This window comes from Saccostrea cucullata, unplaced genomic scaffold, assembly GCF_032062105.1.
Source record: "Saccostrea cucullata isolate Sc308-1 unplaced genomic scaffold, CSIRO_AGI_Scuc_v1 ctg45, whole genome shotgun sequence".
NCBI classification, from domain to species: domain Eukaryota; kingdom Metazoa; phylum Mollusca; class Bivalvia; order Ostreida; family Ostreidae; genus Saccostrea; species Saccostrea cuccullata.
In genome coordinates, this window is record NW_026939164.1 from 416,330 (window position 1) to 441,914 (window position 25,585).

Sequence of the window (25,585 nt, forward strand, 5' to 3'; positions counted from 1 at the left end):
TTTCATCTGCAACAAAATCATGACTCAAACTTGGATTATCAAACAAAAATGAATTGCAGTTTACCTGACCTGCATTTACATTTAACTCTGGGCAGTCTACCTGACTGTCTCCCAGGTTACATGTACCATCCCAGCAGTCTACCTGACTACTATCAAGGGATTCAGAATTTGGATCCACCCCCCAGTCTTCCTGACTGAATCCATGACTTGCTATTCCAGGTACCACCCCACAGTCTACCTGACTGTGTTCAAGACTCACAATTCCAGGTACCACCCCCCAGTCTTCCTGACTGAATCCATGACTTTCAAAATCCGGTACCACCCCATCCGGCTCCACTCCGAGCACTAAATTCAGCTGCTGTTCAGCAGTATGAAGTTTGTCCAAGTTTGTGTTACACCTATCCACCGTCATGATATTTGTAGAACCTTTTCCTTCAGCACCAGGGTTGTCCTCTGTTTTCTTTTGACTAAAATTAGAATAATTGTTGTCAATATTAATAGAACAATCAAGAGTTGGGCCATTTTCAAAATTCAACTGGGTCATCTCTCGGCCAACAGAGCTGACCCGTTTTAGTTTAACGAAGGCTTGAAGACATTTGCACCAGGATTTAATGGTGCATTATTATGCATCACTTCTTGCTTTTTCTCACTGGAGCAGTTTCTGGCAAAGTGCCCTTGCTCACCGCATCTAAAGCAAATTAAAGGTTTCCTGGGCCGTTGCACTTGACTTCCACTGTTGGGCTGAACTGCAGTTAAAACTTCTTGGATGACCTGTTTCAGCTCAGTTTTTGTTATAAAATCTGACTCAGATCCCTTTTGGCCTTGCTTATCTAAGTTACTAGAGGGGCTCTTCCCTTTCGATTCTGTGTGTTGTTCTCTTTTATTCCATTTTTTTGTATGGCTTTTGCTATCCTTGTAAGAAGTTTCTCCTTGTGACAATTGATCCTTACTACTCAACACTTGTCTTACAGGTCCTTTGCGGGGGGCATACTTTCGCTCGTCATCTGCTCTAGGGTATCTAGTAGCTTCCTCATACTCAATGACGAACTCCGTAGCCTCTTCAATAGTTAAAGGATCCCGGTTTAATTCTACATGTAAGCGAGCTTTCTCACTTGATAAACCAAGCAAAAATCTGGAAACTAAGTCCTCTTGTTTTGTCTTGTTACCCCTATCTGGATATGCCTTATTGTAGAGACTCTTAAGTTCTACTGCATAATCCTGCACAGATTCTCCATTTTTCTGGTCTCTGCGTCTAAATTTAGTCTGATAGGTCTTGTTGGTCTCAATAATACCAAAACGACTTTCTAATTCTTTGAGGAGTTTCTTATAATTGGACAAAATTGTTGGTCCAAGCTCCTCAAACACAAACTCACCTGCATGACCTTGTAACCTTGGCAACAGTTGACCTAATTTTTCTTTGTCTGTCCAACCATTGTGTTGAGCTACTGCTTCAAACCTGTTTATATAAGCTTTCCACTTCTCATCAGACTCTCCTTTAAAGGCTGGAAGTTTTACTGAATGACTGGAATTTCTGTTACCAAATATCTTTGGGGTTGACATGGATCCACTTGACCGTGCTGTTCTTTCATCGTCAGTATCCGAGTCCTCATCAAGCTCAGTGGTAGTATAACCAGTGGCTAATGGTAATCTCATCCTTGATGTCTTTCTGCTAACTCTGCAGACTGATGTAGGTTTCCTTCGGATTTTACTTCTCCCTCTAAGTCCTTGATCATCTCCGTTGGTTTCTCTTTCTTGACTGGCTTGACTGTCTTGGTTGGTATTGCTAAGGATCTTACCTAAATCACCTGTCATCCTGTGGAAGGCGCCATTGATTGTTTGGCTGAGACTGTCAATTATACTACCTTCATTGATGGTGACTTGATCCTTTTGAGTATGTTTTCCTTGGTTGGCTTGGCTGACTTGGTTTGTGTTACTTACAACCTTACCTAGATATTCAGTCATTCTGTTGAAAGCTCCATGGATAACCTGACTTAGACTGTGAATTAAACTCTCATTCATATTTCCTAACTCACCTTTTTGACTTATGTGATCTCCCTCAGCCAAAGAAGTCATTTGACTATGATATGGGACATTACCTGGACCAGTTTTAGTACAAGTTGTGTGATTACTGTTTGTACCAGTAGAAGTTCCACTCAAGCCTAAGCTTGTAACTTTGTGTGGAGTCTGTACTACAATCTTTGGGGAAAGTACCCTTTCATGTGTGGGGCATATGTACTCATTGACTACTTGGTCATCTTCCGTCGATTCTGTCAAGTTCTCCCCATCACTTGTTTCAGTGAGGTAATGTATCTCATGGGTTGTTGGCTTTGGTGCCACATTGATGATTTCCTTTGTCTCTGATTTATTCATTTCATCCTCCGTCATATTTCTATTCTCCTCTCCATGAAGAGCTGCTTGACGTCTGGTATACATGACTCAGTGGTTAAATATTAAAGAACCAATTCTAAAGATGAGTTCGTATCTCTGGATCCGCTCCTAAAACTTGTGGATCCCACTTCTGACACCAAAAATTGTAACGGGATAGCGCTCAATGGCTATCCCACTTCTGACACCAAAAATTGTAGCGAGATAGCGTCCAACGACTATCTCATTTAAGTATTGCTATAGTGGTTCTAGAAGACGGGAGTAAACTCCTTTTTTAAACACTGAGTCAATAACACTAAACTCGAAATTTAAGTTTTATAAATTTATTGAGTCTGCAAAACCAACATGAACAATTTTAATGCAAAGATAAATAATAATATCCAGGCCTTTTAACCACCCTTTTTACTGACAAATTTCACAATATTAAATAAATCCTAATAAACAGCCGGATCTCGAAATAATCGAAATATATGGCTGAAACCTATCTATTAAACTTAATTATCAATGAATAAAAGATTATTAACAACTGGAAATTCAGATACGATCGGATCCTGGAATAATCAAGATATATGATCGTAAATTAATCCCCAAAAGCTGTTAAAATTAAACTTTCCCCCAATTAAATTAAACCAATTACCGAATTACAATTAACAATTAGCAAATAATTACCAATTTCGTCTAAAAGCCCAAAATAATTACGTTAACCCTAGCATCAAAAATAGCAGACTCCCCGATTTACGGAAGAATCTCCCCTTTTATACTCTAGAGAAAATTCGTATACAAAACTCTTACGAATTCGTATAAATTCTTACGGAATATACGAAAAATACGGAAAATCTTATACGGAAAATAGTTCCATTAAGATAATTCGAACAATAATAAGTATTTCACCATAAAATAACTTGACTTTCATTCATTCAACAATAATTAATTAATCAATTACCTCATAACTGTTCATTTTTACTTCTTTACAAAACCCCAAGGGCGTATTAATAATACCGCGGATCAAGAGAAAAATAAACCGGAAGTAATGCAATACGCCACCATGTAAATAGAAAAATAGACTGTCTGCAAGCCTACAACACATGTCTGCACAATACAGGTAAAATACTAGTGAAAAACGTAATTTAAACAAAACATCTAGTGGTCCATACTCTTTTAACAACATGTATGCAATTATTTCAACAAGGACATCATTAAATACGAAAGGATATGCATGTATTACATGTACTCATTCTACTTTCACTTTGCATACGATGACATTACAAGTCGTGAATCCAATTTCAGAACATCACATAATAAATGTGCAATACATATGATCAAATTACTCAAAGTGTGAACCAAAGAAAGTGTTAAATGAATATGCCAAGCTTTGTAATTTAAAGACAAATAAAAAATATGGGGACTTGAAATGACCAAACTTTACACTTATATATGCGAGAATGAAAGAAGATGGGTGAATAAGGCGGGCAGAATGCCTATAGTGCGACAGATAAGAAGTGAAAATTTTAATCTCAATTGAATCCAAATTTTACTTGATATTTCATCTAATATTAAAGTATACTTTATTTAAAGACCCAATTTTTTTACCGTACGGTTACCTGAGGAGGGGGAGTGGTCAAAGTAACAGTGGTGTTATTTACCTGGAGACCCCCAATACCCAAGATGTCAAAAATCTGTGTATAGTTACGTAGCATTACACAGGAAGTCTGTGTTTGGTAATCAGGGTCAATATTACGTGTTTTGTGTCTGGTTTTGAGTAAAACTACGTAAAATAATTATTCTAATATGGAATTTATTTGTAAACTAAACGCATTCATCGAAATCATGGTAATGTTTTGAAGGGAAAAAAAATAATAAGATACAACTATATCGTTTTTAGAAAATTTTTTCCTTACATAAAAGAAAAATTAACCAGTAAAAACTACATATCAATAATATTATCTTTTTAAATCTTCAATAAAAGAAATCGCATGATTAAAAAAAGTCTGACTATTGAAATAAAACACTATTGATCCACCTATTCGTCGTGCATGTGAACAAGCATTTACCGCGATCGAAATGTCTCTTTTTATGGCCAACAGTGTTGTCCAAAATATTCCTTATTTTTTATTCTTCGTGTGTTAACAAAATTTTATTGTTAGAAAGATTTCTTTTCGGAATCGATCACTATTAATTATCTTCACATTTTCATTACGTATATATATATATATATATATATATATATATATATATATATATATATATATATATATATATATATATATATATATATATATATATATACAGACGCTAGAGGAAATTCGAGCATTAATTCTGACATCAATTTCTGTACAACATCGTGCGGCTTGTAGCCATAATACAAAATAAAACATCTTTTAAAAACTATGCTATGCCGTTTATTAGTACTGAATATTTTTCTTATATCCTATTTCTTAAAAATATAATTTAATTCGTCGGACTTCTAATTACGGCAAATAGAGCCGGTTTCTGTGGACGCGGTCTACAGATAAACGTGGACGATATAGCACTTACAAGTAACAAACAGCAGTGAAGATAGAAAAGAAATATTTTATTATGTCAATGTTTAAATAATCTACTTTCAATTATTTTTTGAAATAAAATTCAAACATATTGGAGTTTTCTAATCCGCGTGTATACTATGCGGGTACATGAAAGTGTTTGACGCGTGACCAGGTAATTGTTTTCAAAACATGCAAACTCAGATTATCATGAAGCACTGGTAGCTGACCCGTCAATCAAATCAGAAGCTATTGTTTTTCTTATGATTGACAGGCGGTAAACTATTGATCTTGAATCAGGTAGACTTTGGGGGCGTTAACATAAAATTGGGTGTTTAAAATCTTTACAATTTACAAAAATCTCACAAAGACAGAAAATATTCCCCTATGAAAATGCTTACACACACTAAAAAGAACAAAAACGATCATTTTCTCATACTTAAACAAAATTTTTCAATATGGGTGGGTTTCTCTCCATTTTTTTGAAAGATGATCCTAAAAGTGTACAATAAAATACACATTTTTTGGTTTTCAAAAACATGGAGCGAAGACCCACTATACCTTAAAAGTATAATTTTATGACACAACACTAGCATCTTTCCGAGAAATACTTCGTCCATTAAGTCGCAGGTCATATCACAAACATGATTTAAATGCCTGAAATCACCATGAGCGGTGTAGCATAGTGGTTAACGCGTTAGTCTCAAAGCAGTATGCTATTGATACGTCGGATTTTTATTGCTAGGGTTCGAATCCCACGAATACCATATAATAATTTTATGAAAGAAAATTTTTTACGAGATTTTTTCTCTCTCAGAAAAGTTTTTTTTTACTCATAATTTCAAAAATTTCAATAATTAGAAGTTAGTTTAAATAATCAATTCACATATTTAATATGATTTCTTAATATCTGACGCGATAGGCATTCTGCCCGTCTTGTTCACCCATCTTCTTTCGAGAGCACAATGCCTCTTTTAATGCGAAAATTTCACGAGAATTAAACGTGATTTACAGTATGCTGACCATGTACCATTTCTTTCTTTGCGACAACACAGTTATGTACTGTTTTTTTTTTTTTTTTTTTTGATAATTCTTGTGACAGTGGGCCATCCATTTCCTGGTGGACAGTGACTCTACTGATGAGTATTTCTACATGATAACAGTACAAACCGGCCTCAGACGTGGGGCAGGGACAAAGTCCGTGGTCAATTTTGTCCTGGCGGGCGAGGAAGACGACTCGGGCGTGAGAATCCTCAGCGACGGTGTAAAAGAGGTACTAGTGTATCTATCAATGTTTTTTGCATTTTTATTCTACTTAGGCTTATATCGAACCGTAACATAAAAAGTTTCAACGATGCATAAACACTTTCGTGTATCAATAATTAAACTTCTAAACCATGTTGCAGGGATTCGACACTGGAAGTGTAAAGAAGTTTATTATGGGTACGAAGGAGAAACTTGGTGGATTAACTTACATACGTATATGGCATGATAATTCTGGGTCTGGCGACTATCAGAACTGGTATCTCAACAAAATTGTAGTGGACGATCCTCAAACAAACACCAGGTATAAATCAAAGTATTTTCCCTTTATATTTTGATGTCAAAAGGTATCAACATTGTATGCTTTTTTAATATAAAATATTTGTTTCAGAAAAGTATTTTTTCTTAAATAATGTTTTCAATAGATATGTCTTCCTTTGTGATCGGTGGCTGGCATTGGATCAAGACGATGGACAGGTGGACAGAGTTGTCCCGGTTTGTGGAAGGGATAATCTGGTGGCCTTCAATACTCTATTTGCCCAGCATGCTCAGTTCAATTTAACAGAAAACCACCTTTGGCTTTCCCTAATGATCCGTCCAGAAAGAAGTCCATTCACAAGGGTTCAGCGGCTATCCTGTTTGCTTGCTCTATTATTCTTGACAATGATTGCAAACGCAATGTTCTTCAAATCATCCTCAGAGGAACAAAGTAGTAACGAAGTCCAGATTGGGTTTCTACGGTTTTCTCTGTCAACGGTTTATGTGTCTATAATTGGTATTGTTTTAACTACGCCTCCCATTATGTTTGTTACAATGGTATTCAAAAAATGTAAACCGAAGGTTGAAATAAAACACAAAAGCAAGAAAAAGGCCGAAGAGCTCGACATGAAGATCAGAAAAAACATGGACATGGAATTGAAAAAGAGAGCCTTTAATGGCGAAGATTTTTTCACCAAAGACCATCTCCCGTTACCATACTGGATGGCTTACGTTGCTTGGGTAGTCGTTTGGCTCGCTGTAATAACATCGGCATTTTTCCTTATTCTCTACAGTATGGAATGGGGCAAATCAAAAGCGGAAGAATGGCTTTCTTCTTTTTTCCTTTCATTCTTTGAATCCTTGATTTGTGTTGATCCTTTGAAGGTATTGTTATATTTTATTCTTTCAAATATTTGAAAAAAAAACCCATATGTTTGACACATATTGTATAAAGATCATGAAATAATTCAAGCATTACGCAGATAAATTAAATTTCTTTTTTACTCTATATTGCAGGTTATAATAATAGCAGTTCTACTTGCAATGCTTTTCAAACAACCCGCAGACGGTGAAACTCCTAAAATGGATTTAAACAAGCTGAAAGCGACAGCTTCCCAATACAATGCCGGATCAGAGCGCAGTTATATGGGTAAAGACATTCGTGCATAATGTTAAAGAATAATATTTCATCACTGTGTTTCGAGCAAACATGTTTTAGCTCTACTGGTCAGAGACCAGAAGAGCTTATGCGACAGTAAGGTGTCCGTCGTCCGTCCGTCTTTCTGTCTGTCGAGCTGTCCGTCTGTCTGTCTGTCCGTCTATCTGTAAACAATTTTTCAAAATGCCACTCCTCCTACAGTTTTGGTTTGATTTCAATATAACTTGGCACACAAGTAAACTACACTAAGATACATAAATTAGTGCATCGGTTTTCGATTTCGATGAACGGTGTTGGTTACTAAAAATACAAGTTTCTGTGAAATTCCTTTAAAACGCTACTGCTATTACAGTTTTGGTCTGATTTCAATATAAGTTAGCACACTAGTAGACTACACTTAGTTAGATAATTTACTGCATCGGTTTTTGATTTCGTTGAACGGTGTTGCAATGGTTACTAAAAATAGAAATTTCTGTGAAATTCCTTTAAAACGCTACTCCTCCTACAGTTTTTTGATCTGATTTCAATATAACTTAGCATACAAGTAGACTACACTAAGTTACATAATTTCATGCATCAGTTTTTGATTTCGTTGAAGATGTTACCATGGTTAGTAAAAATAGAAATTTCTGTGAAATTCCTTTAAAACGCTACTCCTCCTACAGTTTTGGTCTGATTTCAGTATAACTTGTCATACAAGTAGACATCATTAAGGTACATAATTTAGTGCATCAGTTTTTGATTTCGATGAACGGTGTTGCCATGGTACTAAAAATTGAAATTTCTGTGAAATTCCTTTAAAACGCTACTCTTCCTACAGTTTTGGTCTGATTTCAATATAACTTGGCACACAAGTAGAACTGCACTAAGATACATAATTTAGTGCTTTGTTTTTTTTATTTCGATGAACAATGTTGCCATGGTTACTAAAAATAGAAATTTCTATAAATTCCTTTAAAACGCTACTCCTCCTACAGATTTGGTCTGATTTCAGTATAACTTGGCATACAAGTAGACTACACTATGATACATAATTTAGTGCATCAGTTTTTGATTTCGATAAATGGTGTTGCCATGGTTACTAAAAATAGAAAATTCTGTGATATTCCTTTAAAACGTTACTCCTCCTACAGATTTGGTCTGATGGTAATGGCTTCTCTTCTCTTCCTTTGTTATAAGTACAAGCCAGTAGAGCTACAGTCTCGAGAGAGACTTCTGGTTTAATAATTGACACAATGATCTTGTCGGCAAATACAATTTATCATTCAAATGCTGACTGACATTTTTCACACAAATTGTCAGTCCATTATTTATACACTGAATTGACGTTTTCCCGTTATTTAACGATCATGACAAGGAGCACATGGCAGATGTGACTGGTCGGCAGGGGATGCTCACTTCTCCAGGGCACATGATCCCACCTCTATTTTGGAGGCCCGTGTTTGCTCTGCTCCTATTTTATATTGTTTTATGGACTTCTGACTCTGAATACTGTTCGTTATCATCATATGGTTCATTATACAAACAGGTTGGATACATGTTCTTTAAATGTTGGTTTAACTAAACATTTTCCTTATAATGTATTTAATGGTTGTCATATTCTGTTTATTTAAAATGTGTGTTTAATGAATGGATAGTTCTGGCTTTAGTATGGCCTGGTGCAAATGCAAAGACGGTATCTTAATTTGATTTAAAGATAGTCATAGATGACACATTAATATTTTGTAGCTTTCGTAAATGGAATATTTAATAAATCAGAACCGCCACCTCAATCAGACCTCGAAAAGCTCAGACAGAAACGAAAACAAGAACTTAAAGCACAGGAGGCGCTGATGAACCTTATATTTTACGCCATCTTTATGTTCGTCATCTACAGTATCAGCTACGTTGAGCGGGACCATAGAGCATTTTTCATGAAATCCAACGTAGATAATTACTTGGTTGGACATGGCAATGGACAGCTAGGGTTCTCAGGGGTACATATAATGCTTCTCATTTATCCATCAATATGATTATTGAGTGTTTTAACACTCTTAAAAAAGTTTTACTCAGTAGTCATTTTTTTACTTGAATTAACAAAGATAAGTAATAGATCATTACTAAGCATTTACTTAAAATATTAAATCAATTACTGAAATATATGTTAATTACTAAGCTCAAATGTTTTACTTGATTTTTGTTTTTTAAAGAATTGTTTTACTTATACACACTAAAAAGTTTTACTAAGTAATTTATATTTACTTAAATTTGTGTATATAAGTAATAACATTACTTGGTCTTTACTTACATTTTACCACTATCTACTATATAACTAATACTTCTATGCCCCCATAAACATAGTTTCGGGGGTATATAGTTTTTGTCGTGTCCGTCTGTCTGTCTAGCTATCTCTCTGTCTGTCTCTCAGTCTGTTTGTCCGCAAAAACTTTAACCTTGCCCATAACTTTTGATTTAGCGGAGCTATGACTTTCATATTTCACATTTGTGTTCCTAGTGACAAGACCTTTCTTTGGGTACCACCAAATTTGACCTTGACCTTGGAGTTTGACCCACTTTTACACAAAAATTCCTAACTTTTTCTTTAGCCATATCTTTTGAACAGTAAATACCAAGACATCTATACTTCACATATATATTTTTTGTTGAAAGACCTTTCATTGGATACCAACAATCATGACATTTTAACCTTGACCATGGAGATTTCCATCCTTGTGAAAAAACTTTAACCTTGGCCATAACTTTTGAACGGTAAGGGATGGGGCTTTCATACTTACATATATGTAACCCTGTGAGAAGACCATTCATTGGATACCAAGAACTTTGAGCCTTTGACCTTGGAGTTTGGCCCACTTTTAAAAAGCAAACCTTGACCATAACTTTAAAAGGGTTAGGGTTAGTGCATTCATACTTTACATATTTCATCCTTGTGACAAGACCTTTCTTTTGGTACAACCAAATCTGACCTTTGACCTTGACCTTGGAGTATGATCTACATTTCAAAATTGGTAACCTTGACCATAACTTCTAAAGGGTTGGGGCTAGTGCTTCCATATTTCACATATGTATTTTTTGTGACAGGACCTTTCATTAGATACCAATAACCTTGACCTTGGAGATATCAAGAAATACCAATATATTAAATTTACATATAAGAAAAGTTTAACCTTTGCTATGTTGCCATATGGGGGCATCAGTGTTTCACAAAAACATCTTGTTTAAATTGTATTTAATTGATTTACTTAAAACAATAATTTATTTACTGAATGAAGGAGAATTTAGAGCAGTTGAAGTACAAATAATTACTGAAATACGGTAGTCTAATTATTATCGGGATTGAATTCTTGAAATGTAATATATAATTTTGGTTTCCATGTTAATATTAATTGTCTGTGAGGAGGAGTTATCCTTCTTCTAAATATTCCTTCATGTGAAAAAAAGGCATACTAAAAAAAATGCTGTATTAAAGTACTTGAAACATTAACCTATTTTTAAAATGGTCCTTAAAAAGATACAACTTTTTCAATTTATAAAGCTTTTGATGTTGGAATAAAATGTTTAATTGTAAAATATAATAAAACAATTACAAAGAAATTGGCAAAAGAAATAGAAAGTATTGTTTCCATCATATGTATGGACAACTTAGAGGGTTCAAATAGGAAACTGATCAAGAAAAATGTGAGTAATACTCACATTTTGAACTTTCAAAGTTATCTCTTGTATCAGAGGATCAATATATACCTTGCAGTGTTTCTAGTAAATAAAGTCGATTTTAGTAAATATGATAAATATTTTATTTATTTAGTATTCTTTTAAGAAATAATATTCAATATTTTAATTAATTTCAGTATTACATTTACTTAGTAATAATTCATAAAATTTAGTAAATAGAAAGCATATTATCTCTAAATTAAGTAATAATAATTTAACAAAAATGAGTAGTTCATTTACTAAGTAATATAACCACTAACCATGATAGTCATTTACTTGCTATTCTGACTAAATGGATTACTAATAATTACTAGTTTTTCTTAATCTAATATCTTATTTTAAAAACAACAAGTAAAACTTTTTATAGAGTAAAAACATTTTGTAAAGCTTAAAACTTGAAAGAGTTTCAGTCGATAGAACGAAATAGATGCTGGATTATAGAAGTTGCCTGTCATAGTCGCGTTGGATTTAGCCCATTTGAGAAGATAGAAAAAAAAGACTTCATATAAAAAATGACTAAAATTATACCTTTATGTCAGGAGAGGAAAACACTTCCTTTTTAATTTTTTTTTGTCAAAGCTAGATGCCTGCATCATTAATAGTAGTTTTCATCAATACCAAATAATTACGTGTACTAAAATTTTGTTAGATTTTTTGTATTTGATATAGGATCTATCTGTTTGCAGGTTGAAGTTTAAAAAACCGTACTGTGAAATAAGGCTTCACTGATAAAACATCATTTTTTAACAGATCAACAAAACTGCCGACCTCTTCTCTTGGTTGAATCAGACATTCATCCCTACTTTATACCCTGAGAACTATTATTCCGGTGCCAGTCTGGAACTCCAAGATCAGAAATATTTTGGGGATTTGGCAAGTATCCGAGTAGGCCCTGCAAGACTCAGACAAGTCCGTATGACTAAAGGTATCCAATAGATTCTAGTATTTTTGGTGGTTTGTATAAACGAAATTAACCAAATCATGCTTCATTTTTTTATTACAATTTTCATTTTTGAATAATGTACTCGTAAAATATTATATAAAATATTGTGTGCCTAACCTAATTACTGCATATGTTAGGGGAGAAAAATACTTTATTGTTTTTTTTCTTTGTAAAACGACGTGAGAAACAATGATGTATTCATTTTGTTTTTAGGGGAATGCAATTACAATAAATTAACATGGCCACGCTACTGTGTGGATTACTACAATATGTATCAAGAGGACGAAAGCGAATACTGCCTTGGTTGGTACCCGTTTAACGCCAGTGCTTGTGACACTAAAGTTTATAAGGCCCAATTCCAAACGGCTGCTGCATGGAGATTTACAAAGTCCATTGACGTCTGGGGTCTTCCATTAACAGGCGAATACAATACCTACGGAGGTGGTGGATATATCCTTAAATTACCATCAAGTAGACTTGCAGCCCAAAATCAATTGAAAGAACTTCAAGACTACAACTGGATTGACAGAGGAACACGTGCTATTATAGTGGAATTTACTATCTACAATCCCAATGCTAATCTGTTTACATATGTTACTTACATAACAGAAATAACAGAAATGGGTGGTTCCTTTACCTGGACTGAGACAAATCCATTCAGACCGATTGTTTCTCTCAATGCTATGGGAACGTTTGCTATCATATGCTATTGTGTATACGTTTTGTACCAGCTTATTCTAACTTTCAACACGCTAAAAGGGATTCGAAGGGATGGACTCTGTAAATACTATAAGGTGGTCTGGAATGTAGTGGATACGATATGCTTGATTTTGGGATACAGTGCTATCACAATCTTTATTCTCAGACTGTCTTACACGAACCAGGCAATGGACGTATTTTACGACGACAAGCTTACAGGAGAAAATAATTTCATCAATTTCTTTCATATTGTCGTGTGGGACATGCTCTTTAACATCCTAATGTCCATACTCGTGTTTATTGCAACACTGAGAATATTAAGAATCCTTGGATATAACCAAAAACTGACGGAAATAATAACCGTTGTCACTAGTGCAGCTAAAGAAATCATTGGTTTCGGCGTTGTCTTTGGAATGGTGTTTGGGGGATATGTCATCTTTGGATATCTTATATTTGGGCGTTCCCTTTACGAATACAGAAGCATTTTCACTTCTTGGGGAACTCTCACTAACGCTTTAATAGGCAAGAACAGCTTGGATACCATGATCAATGCAGCCCCACAACTTGCACAATTTTACTACTTTACATATGTTTTCTGTGTCCTTTTCACGCTTATTACCATGTTTGCTGCTATTCTGAACAAGAGCATTACCGAGGTCAGAAATGAGTCTGCCGCACAAGGAGATCAATTTGGTATTGTTGACATGCTAACGAAGTCTTTTAAGGACATCATTGGTATTGCTTACAAAACTGACAGATCAATGTCTAAAAATGCAGAGGCAAAGAAAAGTAAGCACATATTAATAACTTTATAAACAAGAGCATTTCTAGAATATAATATGCCACACGACATCTGCACAGCCACGTTGAATTTTTATCAAGTTTATTTTAAGTTTGTCATCTAAAGAAAATGTATTCATGTTAGTAATTATTTTAGATAGTTTACACATCAATATCAGCACTTACAATAAGTGTTCTTGAAAATGTTCTTGAACAACAATTTTTCAGCGATATTAGTGCACATCATACGTATTTTGCATGCCTTGAAGCATTAAAGCACATTATTTTATTTTTATCGTAACATGTATAACATTTTTAGAGCTTAGAACAACAAAAAGCGGCAATTTTGACACCTGATAGATAAAATCTTCTTTTTTGGAATTTTTTCGTTACTTTTACAGAATACATGCAAAGTATTGGTATGAACGCTAAGTTTGATGCTCCTAACATTCTGCGACTGGTACGCACTACCCTAGGCGAGGTCAACGACGGAGAGGTGGGTGAACTGTAGATGGAGAACACATTGAATTGAAACCCTTTTTTCAGTTAGATTCTTTATTATTAAATTCATACACGATGTACAACAGAGACTTTCAGAGAAAATTTGGTTGAATGATGTTAAACGTAATTTTTGGAATGACTTTGAATTAAACTTTCGTAGTCTTTCATTGCCAATCGATTACTCAATGTTTTAAGCAGCTCGTGTCTATTAAAGGCGTGTCTGTATCTGTATCTTACTTTTGAGTTAATAGGGAACAGCATATTTTTAATAAGCATTTTAAGAGAGGGAGAACCCAGTTGTACCAGTGTTTATGTAAATTTTAGGGTGAATTGCTAACGGTAATAGTCTGGTGAACTAAGCACTAGCTACCTAGCACGCATGTACAGTCCTAACAGGATCACGCTTAAATAATTCACGCCTGCATGTCGGATGAAGGGATTGCTTTCACTGGCGTACTTTTGTCAGTTATTGTTTAGTTGTTCCGTCAAAGAAACACTTTTGTACAACATCTGATTTTAATCTTTTAAGAAATGGGTTACCATTAATATCAGAAAAACAGTGCCCAATTTGCTGCGGAAAATCCCAATTACCTGTATAGTCGGGCACACGTAAAATAGAAGGTTTTGCTTTTTTTTTTCTTTTTGGAAAAGATCGGGTTCCTAATGACAATGTCCTTGTTTTGCTGTCGGGAGACCCAAAATATCTGGTTAAAATGTAAACGTTTCAATTTTTAAAGGGATTGGAGAAGTTTCGGATAAGGGGTGGTTGTACCCCAGGTGCAACGGACGTAGGGACAGACATATACATCCATCGCAACTTTATAATAAATCTGTTTCGGCGACTTAAAATATTTTGCTGAAAGACAGGACATTCGATAGTTGAGCTTCCTAAGCATGGTAGATAGAAAATTGATTTGAATTTCTTCTGAACGATCTTAATGTCTACTTAAGTAAACAAGCTCTTTTAAACTTTTATTAAAGCGGAGATCAAACAGAATTTCTTTTCTTTATTTTGCATCACTTACAATATACGGAAAGCAGATTATCCAAAACAAGATTGAAATACGGGGTCAAATCTTAATACAGGGTCTCTATTGGCTATCCTTTCTATAAAATAATTTTACACAAGATATGCAGGGAGTTATGTTTTTGGAACAAATGAATGCTGTAAGAGCGGTTAATATTCAGTTTATTGAATTTCATCTTAAAATTCTAGGAGTTTGATTATTTCAAGAAGAAACAGATTCGATAATTATGGTAAACGTAATTTATGTAATTGATGGTTGTTTTCAAATTGTTTGGTAAAAATGTTTTTAAAATTTCATCATTCTTATCTCTGAGAAAGCATGCTATGAGAATGTCATTGTTGTGTATGATTCTACTTCTATAAATAAATATGTCTTTTTAAGATTATTGTTGATATTTGCTTTGATATTTGCATTAATTTTCCTGGAATATTAATAAAAAGCTTCAATATTAGAATGATATACTTTTTCATGAATTATTAATTGGTAAGCGAGAAGAATGACTTAATCTATATGTATATGAGTTAAGGGATGAACGTTTCTCTCAGCACAGCTATTCATTGAACAATGCATGACTTGCACACAGCATGACAATAATTAGTCGAGCCAAATGCTTCAACGTGCTTAATGTAAAAATTTTTGGATCAACATTCTTTTGATCAAGTTTCACTTCCTACGTCAATGTAAATTTTTAAAATATTTATGTCGACTGTAATATTCTCTCTCATTGCTTTCGTTGATCGATCATACTTTGTCCTTCATTTCTGTGTTTGCGTAAGTAATTTGATGTGATATGGACCGAAAAACGGAACATATTTTTTTTTTTATAAGTTTTTGAATTTGATTATTTATCGGGAGCATTTAAATAATATAAAAAATCTATGTTTTAATACCAGTTTTTCATTTTTTTTTAATTCAGCAACAACACATGGAGAATTCCAACTCAGAAAGCCTTCTTCTAAATAAGTTGGATCCGTACTCACAAAGTAGGTCTATCTCGAGGGCATCCGGAGCGGAAACTCCAGGGGACATAAGTCTGGCTTTCTATGATACCAAGCGTTAACTATAACCTCCGAAATCTTCTGTAGATTTTACTGACTTTAATAATTTATGTCTGCAGTTGTTACATATTCCATTCAATTTACACTAGTGTTAAAGATGACTATATTTTCGTATTGTTAATTTGAATTTCATTCCCTGATGCAAATATTTATGATTACTGATATTGATTTTTAAAATTGTTTTCTACTTAGAGAACTACTGTTTTTCCTGTGAACAATATATGCATATTGATAAAAAGAGTGTGCCAGTATTTTCTTACATAGCACGTATCTATCCGTATAATTTTGTCATGTTTATATAGCAGTAATCTGTGTGTAAGAAATGTTACCGTATTATGTTTTAAAATTGTTAGTGTCTTAAAACAGCGATAAAACAATGGTATTTTAAAGAAAAGACGTGTTTTAACTATAAAGATTCAGTCATTGTATTTCCGTATTACGTCATATCATTACGCTTTTTTTCTAAACACTTGTTCATCACCAAGAGGCAGTGGGCTCTGTAAGTTTTTTGTGTAAAGGTGTAGAGGTTGTATTTGTTTTACCAGCATCATCCATATAATTTGAATAGAAAAGGGTATATATTACTTAAAAATCCGCTTTGCTGTAGTAGAAGGCGACCACTGATAATTGGTGATAAACATACGATGTCTCTTCGAATTTCCTTAAAAATTAAACACTGTGATATAATTTGTATATAGATTTGCAATAAATAACTCAAACTGACTTTCTACAACATTTTTTCTGTGGTTTCATCAGGTTTTAAGCGCATGGAAAAAGAAACATTAAAATGTTGTAAAATGATTTTTATCAACAACCTAAAAGGCATTAGGTCGCAGTCATCGTTTCTAAATATGTCCCATTTTGTAAAATGAAACATATTGAGATAATGAACAGTAATCAAGATCAAAAGTCCATAAAACAATACAAAACAAAAGCAGAGCAAATAATACGGGCCTCCAAAACATCAGAGGTGGGATCATGTGTCATGGAGGAGTAAGCATCCCCTGCCGACCGGAGGATCGGGAAATAACTGAAAATCCGTCTTCAATTCTGTGTATAAATAATGGACTAACAATTATAATGGAAAACGTTAGTCAGCATTTGACTCAATGATAAATTGTATTTGCTGATAAGGTCAGTGTATCGACCATAGAACTTACGAAAAGATGACTTAAAACGAGACTGTTGATATTCTCATTTCATCAACTTGTTTGTTAATAGTATTTTCCTCGTTTTAGAAATTGTTCACAGGTAGAGCATTTTCTGGCGTATCGAATCAAGTGAGATATATAAACTCAATATGCAGTTCATGAAGGTATATTGCTGCATAAGTATAAGGGAAGTTGATGATAGAAAATTTAAAGTCAATGCGTTTTTCTTAGAGCTTGGTAAAAGTATTGGAAGAAAAACTGAATATACATGCATTTCAAATGTTAGAAAAGAATATTTCCAAAATGGGCAAATGTAATAGAAATCAATCGACTACAGTAAACGATCCAATGGCGGGCTTAATATAAGTAATTACATTGATTTGATTTTATCAGCAAAAACCTAGATTTTGTAATATAAGAAAGTACTGTCTACCTCAGCGTTGGCTTATAAGTTTTCTCTCTCTCATACCTGCATAACATGTGAAGAGGCAACAGAGTTACTAACATTTTATAAATTACATGAACATGCAAATATGTTTTTAAAATTGCCCAGGTGAGCATGTGGCCCATAGGCCACCTATGTCAGCTATGAGGTGAAAAATTCATCATCAATCTGAAATGAAAGATAACTTTTGATTTTTTATATTCGCCACCATATCGCTGCCAGAGATAAAAAAAAATCTTAGATTCTTTTCTTCAAGATACCAGCTGATCAATCATATTCTAGATAATGGTTTGCTTCAGAGTATTGGAAACCTTAAATTCTGGCTATATGATTGTTATACAGAATTTCTTTTTGTTCCGAAATTATGTCTTTCCAGATAAAACTGAAAACTTCAATACCCCACTGCACATCATGCAGTCATATTTCAAACAAAAGCTTCTGCTAAAAAGCTGAGAAGTTTGAGAAGAAAGAAACAAAAAGTGCATAACATGTAACTTAACTTTTCATACACAGTATGGACATAAAAAAAGCAATAGGACCTTTGGCCACATCGCTCATCTTAACACTTTGGCTAGGAAAAAGCAAAAAAAAAAAATCAGATAAGTATTAAAAGTAAAAAGAAAAAGATTTTAGAAAAGATCCCAAACTACAAACATCTCTTTGAGAGAGGAATATTGAATCTCCACTAACTAACGTCCCTTTTTGCACGGAATGTTTAATTCGAATTAAACGTAAGTTACTGCTTCCATATTTCCTTAATTAGTCGTGACTTAAGAATTTTTTTCCTGACACGTTTGATATTTTGTGGCACGGACATGTTTAGAACAATCTTGAGGATGTTTCTGAGTAAATAAAACTAATCGTGGCTTTCCTGTTCTTGAGCAGACTCTGAGCTCCTCGGGTGACTCGTTCCTCGCACACTAATTTTGAATGGAGCATAGCGGAGTAAGCCGAGGACTGGATTGCCGATTGGTTCTTGGAAGATTTAAAAAAAAATTTTCTATATCCTCCTATTTATAACTTAGTTCGATCACCTATAGTTACCCCCTGACCAAAGATACTGGGCGGTAAGTTTGGTTAAAACTGGTTAAGAGGAACTCAAAACAGTCGATAAGACATGCACATGGGCGCCAGACAATTTGGATAAGAAAAACTCATTTCAACCTTTGGCACAGGTGAGCTATACACAATACTGAAGGAGTAGAGAGTTAGCATGCATGTAAAATATTTTTAATTTGTTTTAAATAAAGCTGATTCTCTATGTAATGTATACCGGTATATACATATCGATATGATAATTAATTTGTTGAAATAATATTGGAGCAAATATAGGAAACGAAATAATTGCCGTTCCGTTCAAAGGAAAAAATCGATCATAAAAATGAATATTCCATTTTTGATTAAACAGAAAACAGTCTGGGTCATTCAGGAATAAAACAATACAAAATGAATTTACAAAAGAGAAAACTCTTTCAGCATCAAATATTTTATAAAAATAAATTTTGATTGTGTAATTTTGAATTGAAAGTGATAAAAAAATGAGAAAAGCTACGTTAACAAAGTATGATCAATTCCAACAGACAATTGGTCTGATCGAAGTATTTTGCTCATTTTAAAACCGTATTTATATTAAGATGAACGTGGTTTAAATGCTGGAAATCCAACATATTCTCATAGGTCACTTGACAAACTACGCTGATTCTTCAAGCATGCAAGTACTCCTTAGTATTACAACAATGCTGGAATTCCTCATTAATTAACATGTATGTAGTGTTCAGAGGTCATGTCTTCCAATAAACTGTAGGGAAACCAGACGTGTACTGAGAAACTTCTCCTTTATCAGATAATTTGGTTTATTTCCTATTAAGAAAACATATTGAAACACGTCTACGTGGCAAGGAGAAAAACACTTACTGTGGCTTTAAACACTATCATTCAGCATTTCTTTAGAAGTGGTGAAAAACAGATATGGATACTTTAAAATTATATGGAATTTTTGGAAAATTATAGATCACAAAATTTAGCACACAATTCAAAATGTATGATTTCTCAACTCCATAAACAACCATTCCTTAAGATAAATTGAAGTCCTGGTATTTTAACAGTATTGGCATCCCCTTTTCCTATAAAAATGGAACTCCTATATTAAATTACCTTAACAATGGTCATTTCCAAAATTATTTTATTAAAACGCTTTCTGGTTGTACATACAAATACTCTTAAGTTGATATTTAAAAGAAGCAGTAGTTTCTTATTGACAACATCTATGCGGTTTTTGGAAACCAGATATTTCAACAATCTGTGTAAATTCCCATGGGTACCCATTGTACTTCGTTAATAGCAGACCGATTATTGTATTCGTTTGTAGAGATGAATTTATTCATGCTGATAGAGCTCAACTTATCTTGGAGAACCAAGCCGGTTTTCGAAAAGATTTTTCTACTCTGGATCATATTTTTTCATTATACTCACTTATTGAACTGTTTAAATTATATAAAAAGAAACTGTACTGTGTTTTTATAGATTTCGAGAAAGTCTTTGACTCAGTCTGGCGATTAGGTCTTTGGAATAAAATTTTATTAAACAATATAGATGGCAAATGTTTTAAAGTTATAACTAATATGTATAAGGATATTAAATCAAGAGTAGTAGTTAACGGAATATCATCAGAAATGTTTTCATGTACTGTTGGAGTGAGACAAGGTGAAAAATTACCACCATTTTTATTTGCACTATATTTAAATGATCTTGAAGGTTTTTTGTTTGACAAAAATGTAAAAGGTTTGAAAAATATATCTGAGAAAATTGAAGATGAACTTAATATATATCTGCGGCTTTATGTTTTACTCTATGCAGATGATACTATTCTATTATCAGAATCCGCGGAAGATCTTCAGTACCAGCTTGAGATGCTCGGTGAATACTGTAAAAAATGGCACTTGAAGGTTAATAGTGCTAAAAAAAAAATTGTTATATTTGGTAAAGGTAAAGGATGTAATAATAATACATTTAAGTTTGAAGGTGTTCCATTGGAAATTGTTGAAAATTTTAAATACTCAGGAGTAACATTTAGTAAAAGTGGATCTTTCAATTTGAATATTAAGGATATGTATGAAAAAGCTACAAAAGCAATGTATCACTGAAAGAAAAACCTAGTGAATTTAACTAGTGTGTTTCGTAAAGCGTTGGTCGTGATTAGTAAACTTTCAGTTTACTGGTTAAGATAGTGAGTTGTGGAGCTGGGGTCGTATAGATACTTAGATACCTAGTGAAAGTTACTCATCAATTCTAAATTTACTAATCTTATCTAGTAAATATACCAATATCTGGTAAAACTACTATTCAGGTAGTGATTGTATGGACAGTGAATCTACTAGTTTTCTTCGTGACATTAACTAGTTATTTTTTTTTTACAGTGTATGGTATTCTTGGAAAATGTAGAAAACATAATCTTTCAATTGATTGTAAACTAGATATGTTTGACAAAATAGTGAAACCAATTCTGTTATATGGTTGCGAAATATGGGGATTTTGTAATATCGCTCTTATAGAGAGACTTCATCTAAAATTGTGTAAGCATATATTAAATCTTAGGTCTTCCACGCCTAATTTTATGGTGTATGGAGAACTTGGAAGATATCCTCTATCTATTAATGTCAAAACTCGTATGATTTCTTTCTGGGCAAAACTTGTGGTATTACAAGGTACTAAAATGTCATCAAAACTATTATTTGTGTTAAAAAATCATAATATACCATGGTGTAATGCTGTTAAAAATACTTTGAATGAGTGTGGATTGGCTTATGTATGGCAACAAAACTCTATTAATATTACATGGTTAAAGAATAAGGTGCAAAATATTCTTGTAGATCAATTTAAACAATTGTGGCATAGTGATACGTATAATTCACCAAAAAGTCTTAATTATAGATTGTTTAAAAAGTCATTAACTTTTGAGAAATACTTGTTGAATTTACATCCTAAACTTTCTATGAAATATTGTATTTGCTGGAAATGCTAAGCTTCCAATTGAAACAGGTAGATGGTATAATATTGCAAGAGAAAACAGAATTTGTCACTTTGTTTATGCAAGGAAATAGGAGATGAATTTCATTATTTATTTAAATGCACTGACCCATACATAAAGAATTCTAGATTAAAATTTTTGCCCAAGTATTATTATACTAATCCTAATGTATTTAAGTTTGACCAATTATTTAATTTGAACAGCAGGGAAAAATTAATTAAATTGTGTAAATTTATTGGAATTATAATGGAGAGAGTCGGCTCTCTTGGTCTGTGACACTGTCGTTTTTCTCCAATTTTTTTTTTCTTTTTCTTTGTCTCACGCATGCTCAATTATGTTCCCCAAACGAAGTTGGGGAACATATTGTTTTTACTCTGTTTCTTATTATGTTCCCCAAACGAAGTTGGGGAACATATTGTTTTTACTCTGTTTCTTATTATTATTATTATTATTATTATTAAGGTCTTCCGTCTTCACGGAAGACCTTATAGCGATTCTATTGTTTCTTATTATTATTCTTTTTTTTTAGACAAAATTTTGTGCAGGCGATTTCTCGTAAACTATTCGGTGGAATTCATTGAAAATTTCAGGAATAATAGGTCACTGTATGAATTTTATATAAAATTCCATTTGTTGGAAAATTCGCTACCAGTGCCAAGTTATGGGCAATTTCCTGATTTTAAAATGCAATTTTGTCTTCGAATGTTCTCGAAAACGGCTCAAGATATTAACTGGAGACTTGTTAGAGATGATAGACCATGAGTTATAGATGTGCAATTTTGCCTTCGTTTGTGTCGTCAGTACTTCCGGTCGCTACAGGAAGTGAATTTAAAATGTGCAGTTTTTCAACTTTTTTTGTTTTTCAATATTTTTCTTTGATATAATTAATGTTAATGGAGACCGTACTGGAAAGGCCTAATATATAATTTTTTTAAGAATTGATCAATCCACAAACTAGATATTCGCATTTAAAAATCTGAAGCGTGTCCAAGATGGCGGGGCGTCTCCGTGAACTCCGCCATTAAGCAAGTCGGGTTCTAGAAGGTCAGCTGAGCGTTTAGATGAACGAAACTTCTACCAAAAATATTTATGAAATGTAAAGGATTCTTTGGATTGCCACGTTGCAATTACGTTGCATTTAGTATAGTTTTAATATGAGGTTTCCTCAAACGTCTATTAAAATTGCTTTTGTTTGCATCTCAAAGTAGAATACAACATGACTACAAGTGGAAATACGACGACTTCAACCTTTGGTTTTGCACCAGGGAAAACTTGTAAACAGGATACAAAATTCGTGGAAAATTTTACCGAATTCACTGATTTAGTGTCACTTGGCCGTATACGATATTATATTTGTGATAAATATACTTTCTAACGCTTGAAATTCCGGTTATAAGAACATACATTTCTAATTTTCATTGAAGTTATCTCATCCATTCAATAGATAAAACATTTCAAAGCGTTAAGAACTACTTGTGACGTTTGACAAGAAATAATGTATCGTGACCCGACCTAAGTAGTAGACAAATGGCGACAATAGTGCAGAAATATATAACATTGGCATGCCTGTATTTGGAGCTGCATGGGAAAAAAGTTGAATACATATCGAAAAAAGGAAAGAAAACAGTATTATCTATTCATCAGTAATAGAATATCTATCCTAAAAATTACTGTTAAAACTCAAGTAACAAATTCCGATGTGATCATCTTGAGCAAAGTTTAGCAAGCTGGCTGTCATTTTACAATTCCAAACTGAATTTTTAAAAAAATGTAATGTATGTTGGAATCAAAGAGAAAAGCAATCTCGCGATATTCGAATGTTAAATTTGAAGCGGATTCCCAAAGGTGTAATGGGTACAGGGGTTCAAAAATCCTCAAGCCCGACGTCCCGGACTAACAAATTCCGGATCCGGACTCGGCATTTAGAATTCGCCAAAGTCCTGGGACTTGGCTATGTTTCTTGTTTATCTTTTTTTATAAGTTAAAAAAATGATCGTAACGCTAAAAATAAAGCAAATTCTCAAATGTATCAAGTAAAAATGTGGGTTTGTGGGCGTTAAAATACCCATAAAACATTACGAACGTTTTGAAAATACAATCCGTCTTTTTATTTTCCGTTGCGGTTAGACTCTTGCTTTTAAGCAATTCCGCATGTTTCCTCCTATATGACAAACGGCAATGAGTTTGTTAAATATCGGTTTTAATAGCTGTGACTTACAGCACATTCTAATTTCTGTTTATTGTAACAGATGGTTTATTCAGTAGTGAGTATTTGTAAAAGTTATTGTAATGTAACAGTAATCTATCAGTCTGATATTGTGTTGAAATACTCATGTATGACTATATGACAGTTTATGGAGGAAAAATAAAACATATATTAATACATATAGTCTTTATTCATTCAATGCAACAAATGAAAATAAATTATAAATTACATAAATTCAATGATGTATAGGTAAATATGGACTCTGAAATTTCCTCCTCGGACTTGCCTAAAATTTACTCTTCAAGTCCTGGACTTGACCATGACAAAAAAAATTTTGAACCCCTGGGGTACCGCAATGGATTTTCACGCTGGCGACCCGGGATCGACCCCCCTTGTGTCCGATTTTTAAAATCACTTTTTTTCAGTTTGATTTTAGGTTTTTTTTTTCTGAATCGGACGGAAGACCTCTCGTTGCTCGCAACGAGTTTATTTTCTAGTTAAGGTCTTCCGTCTCCAACGGAAGACCTTATTGTTTTCGTTCGGTTTCTTTTTCTCTATTATTATTATTATTATTATTTTTCTTACCGATTTTGTGCACGCGATTTCTCGGAAACGGCTCGCCCGATTTTCACCAAACTTTCAGATCTGATAGATATTTATCTGAACCTTGTCGGAAATTTTCGACGTTGATGACGTCACTTCCGGTCGTGAGATATGGACGATTTTCTGATTTTTAGAGGGTCAGCTTGTCCTGAGATCTCCTCCTAAACGACTGAAGATATCGACTTGAGATTTTCAGTGAAGGTAGAGGAAGGATAGTAGATGTGACATTTTGCATATAGAGCTTTCCAGGTAAAAAGGCATCGACGCTCGCCTGGGCTCGAAAAAAAGGCTCATACGCATCTTGCAAAAATTGATACGTTTTCTTATATATCTTTTTACTGGTTAATATTTTGTTAAAACATATATAATAAAAAATGTGCAATATAGTAAGACCTTTCATTTAATATCAAGAAAATGGGAATAGCCCTTCAAATTAGGGGCATAGAAGGTCCAAAAGTCTCTCGTCTTTAACTCTTTAATGATCAATATTTTGTGATACATTACTGAAGCAAAGATATTCAACTTAACAATTTGCAACAATGTATACTAAAAATTTGATCATATGTTACGTAATAAAGGGTCACAGGGGGTTAGAATGCTATATCTTTGACGCTTTATATCTCGAAAAGCGTGAATATTTTGATAAGCAATATTGAACAAAAGATGGTCAAAATAATGTTCCTTACAATATGCATACTTTTAATTTGTTCATTTTTTCCGTCAACACTTCCGGTGTAAACCGGAAATACATGAAATTTAAATACATGTACATGTATAGCGATTTTTTTCATTTTCTAATGAATGTAATTGTTCATTGTAGAGATTTAAAGAATGCGTAGCATCTTAATA

The 25,585-nt window shown here is 33.6% G+C and overlaps 1 protein-coding gene across 1 annotated transcript in view; it reads left to right on the top strand.

Moving 5' to 3' along the window:
- Positions 1-17,028, top strand: part of LOC134252421 (uncharacterized) — a 47,509-nt gene extending 30,481 nt beyond the window's left edge. The window contains exons 18-27 of the mRNA XM_062734897.1: positions 6,010-6,180; positions 6,314-6,474; positions 6,596-7,313; positions 7,446-7,578; positions 9,316-9,563; positions 12,046-12,220; positions 12,452-13,726; positions 14,119-14,213; positions 14,543-14,557; positions 16,163-17,028. Coding sequence (XP_062590881.1) covers positions 6,010-6,180; positions 6,314-6,474; positions 6,596-7,313; positions 7,446-7,578; positions 9,316-9,563; positions 12,046-12,220; positions 12,452-13,726; positions 14,119-14,213; positions 14,543-14,557; positions 16,163-16,306 — 3,135 coding nt within the window. The 3' untranslated portion in view covers positions 16,307-17,028. The remainder of the gene's footprint in view (positions 1-6,009; positions 6,181-6,313; positions 6,475-6,595; positions 7,314-7,445; positions 7,579-9,315; positions 9,564-12,045; positions 12,221-12,451; positions 13,727-14,118; positions 14,214-14,542; positions 14,558-16,162) is intronic.
- The last annotated feature ends 8,557 nt before the right edge of the window (positions 17,029-25,585 follow it).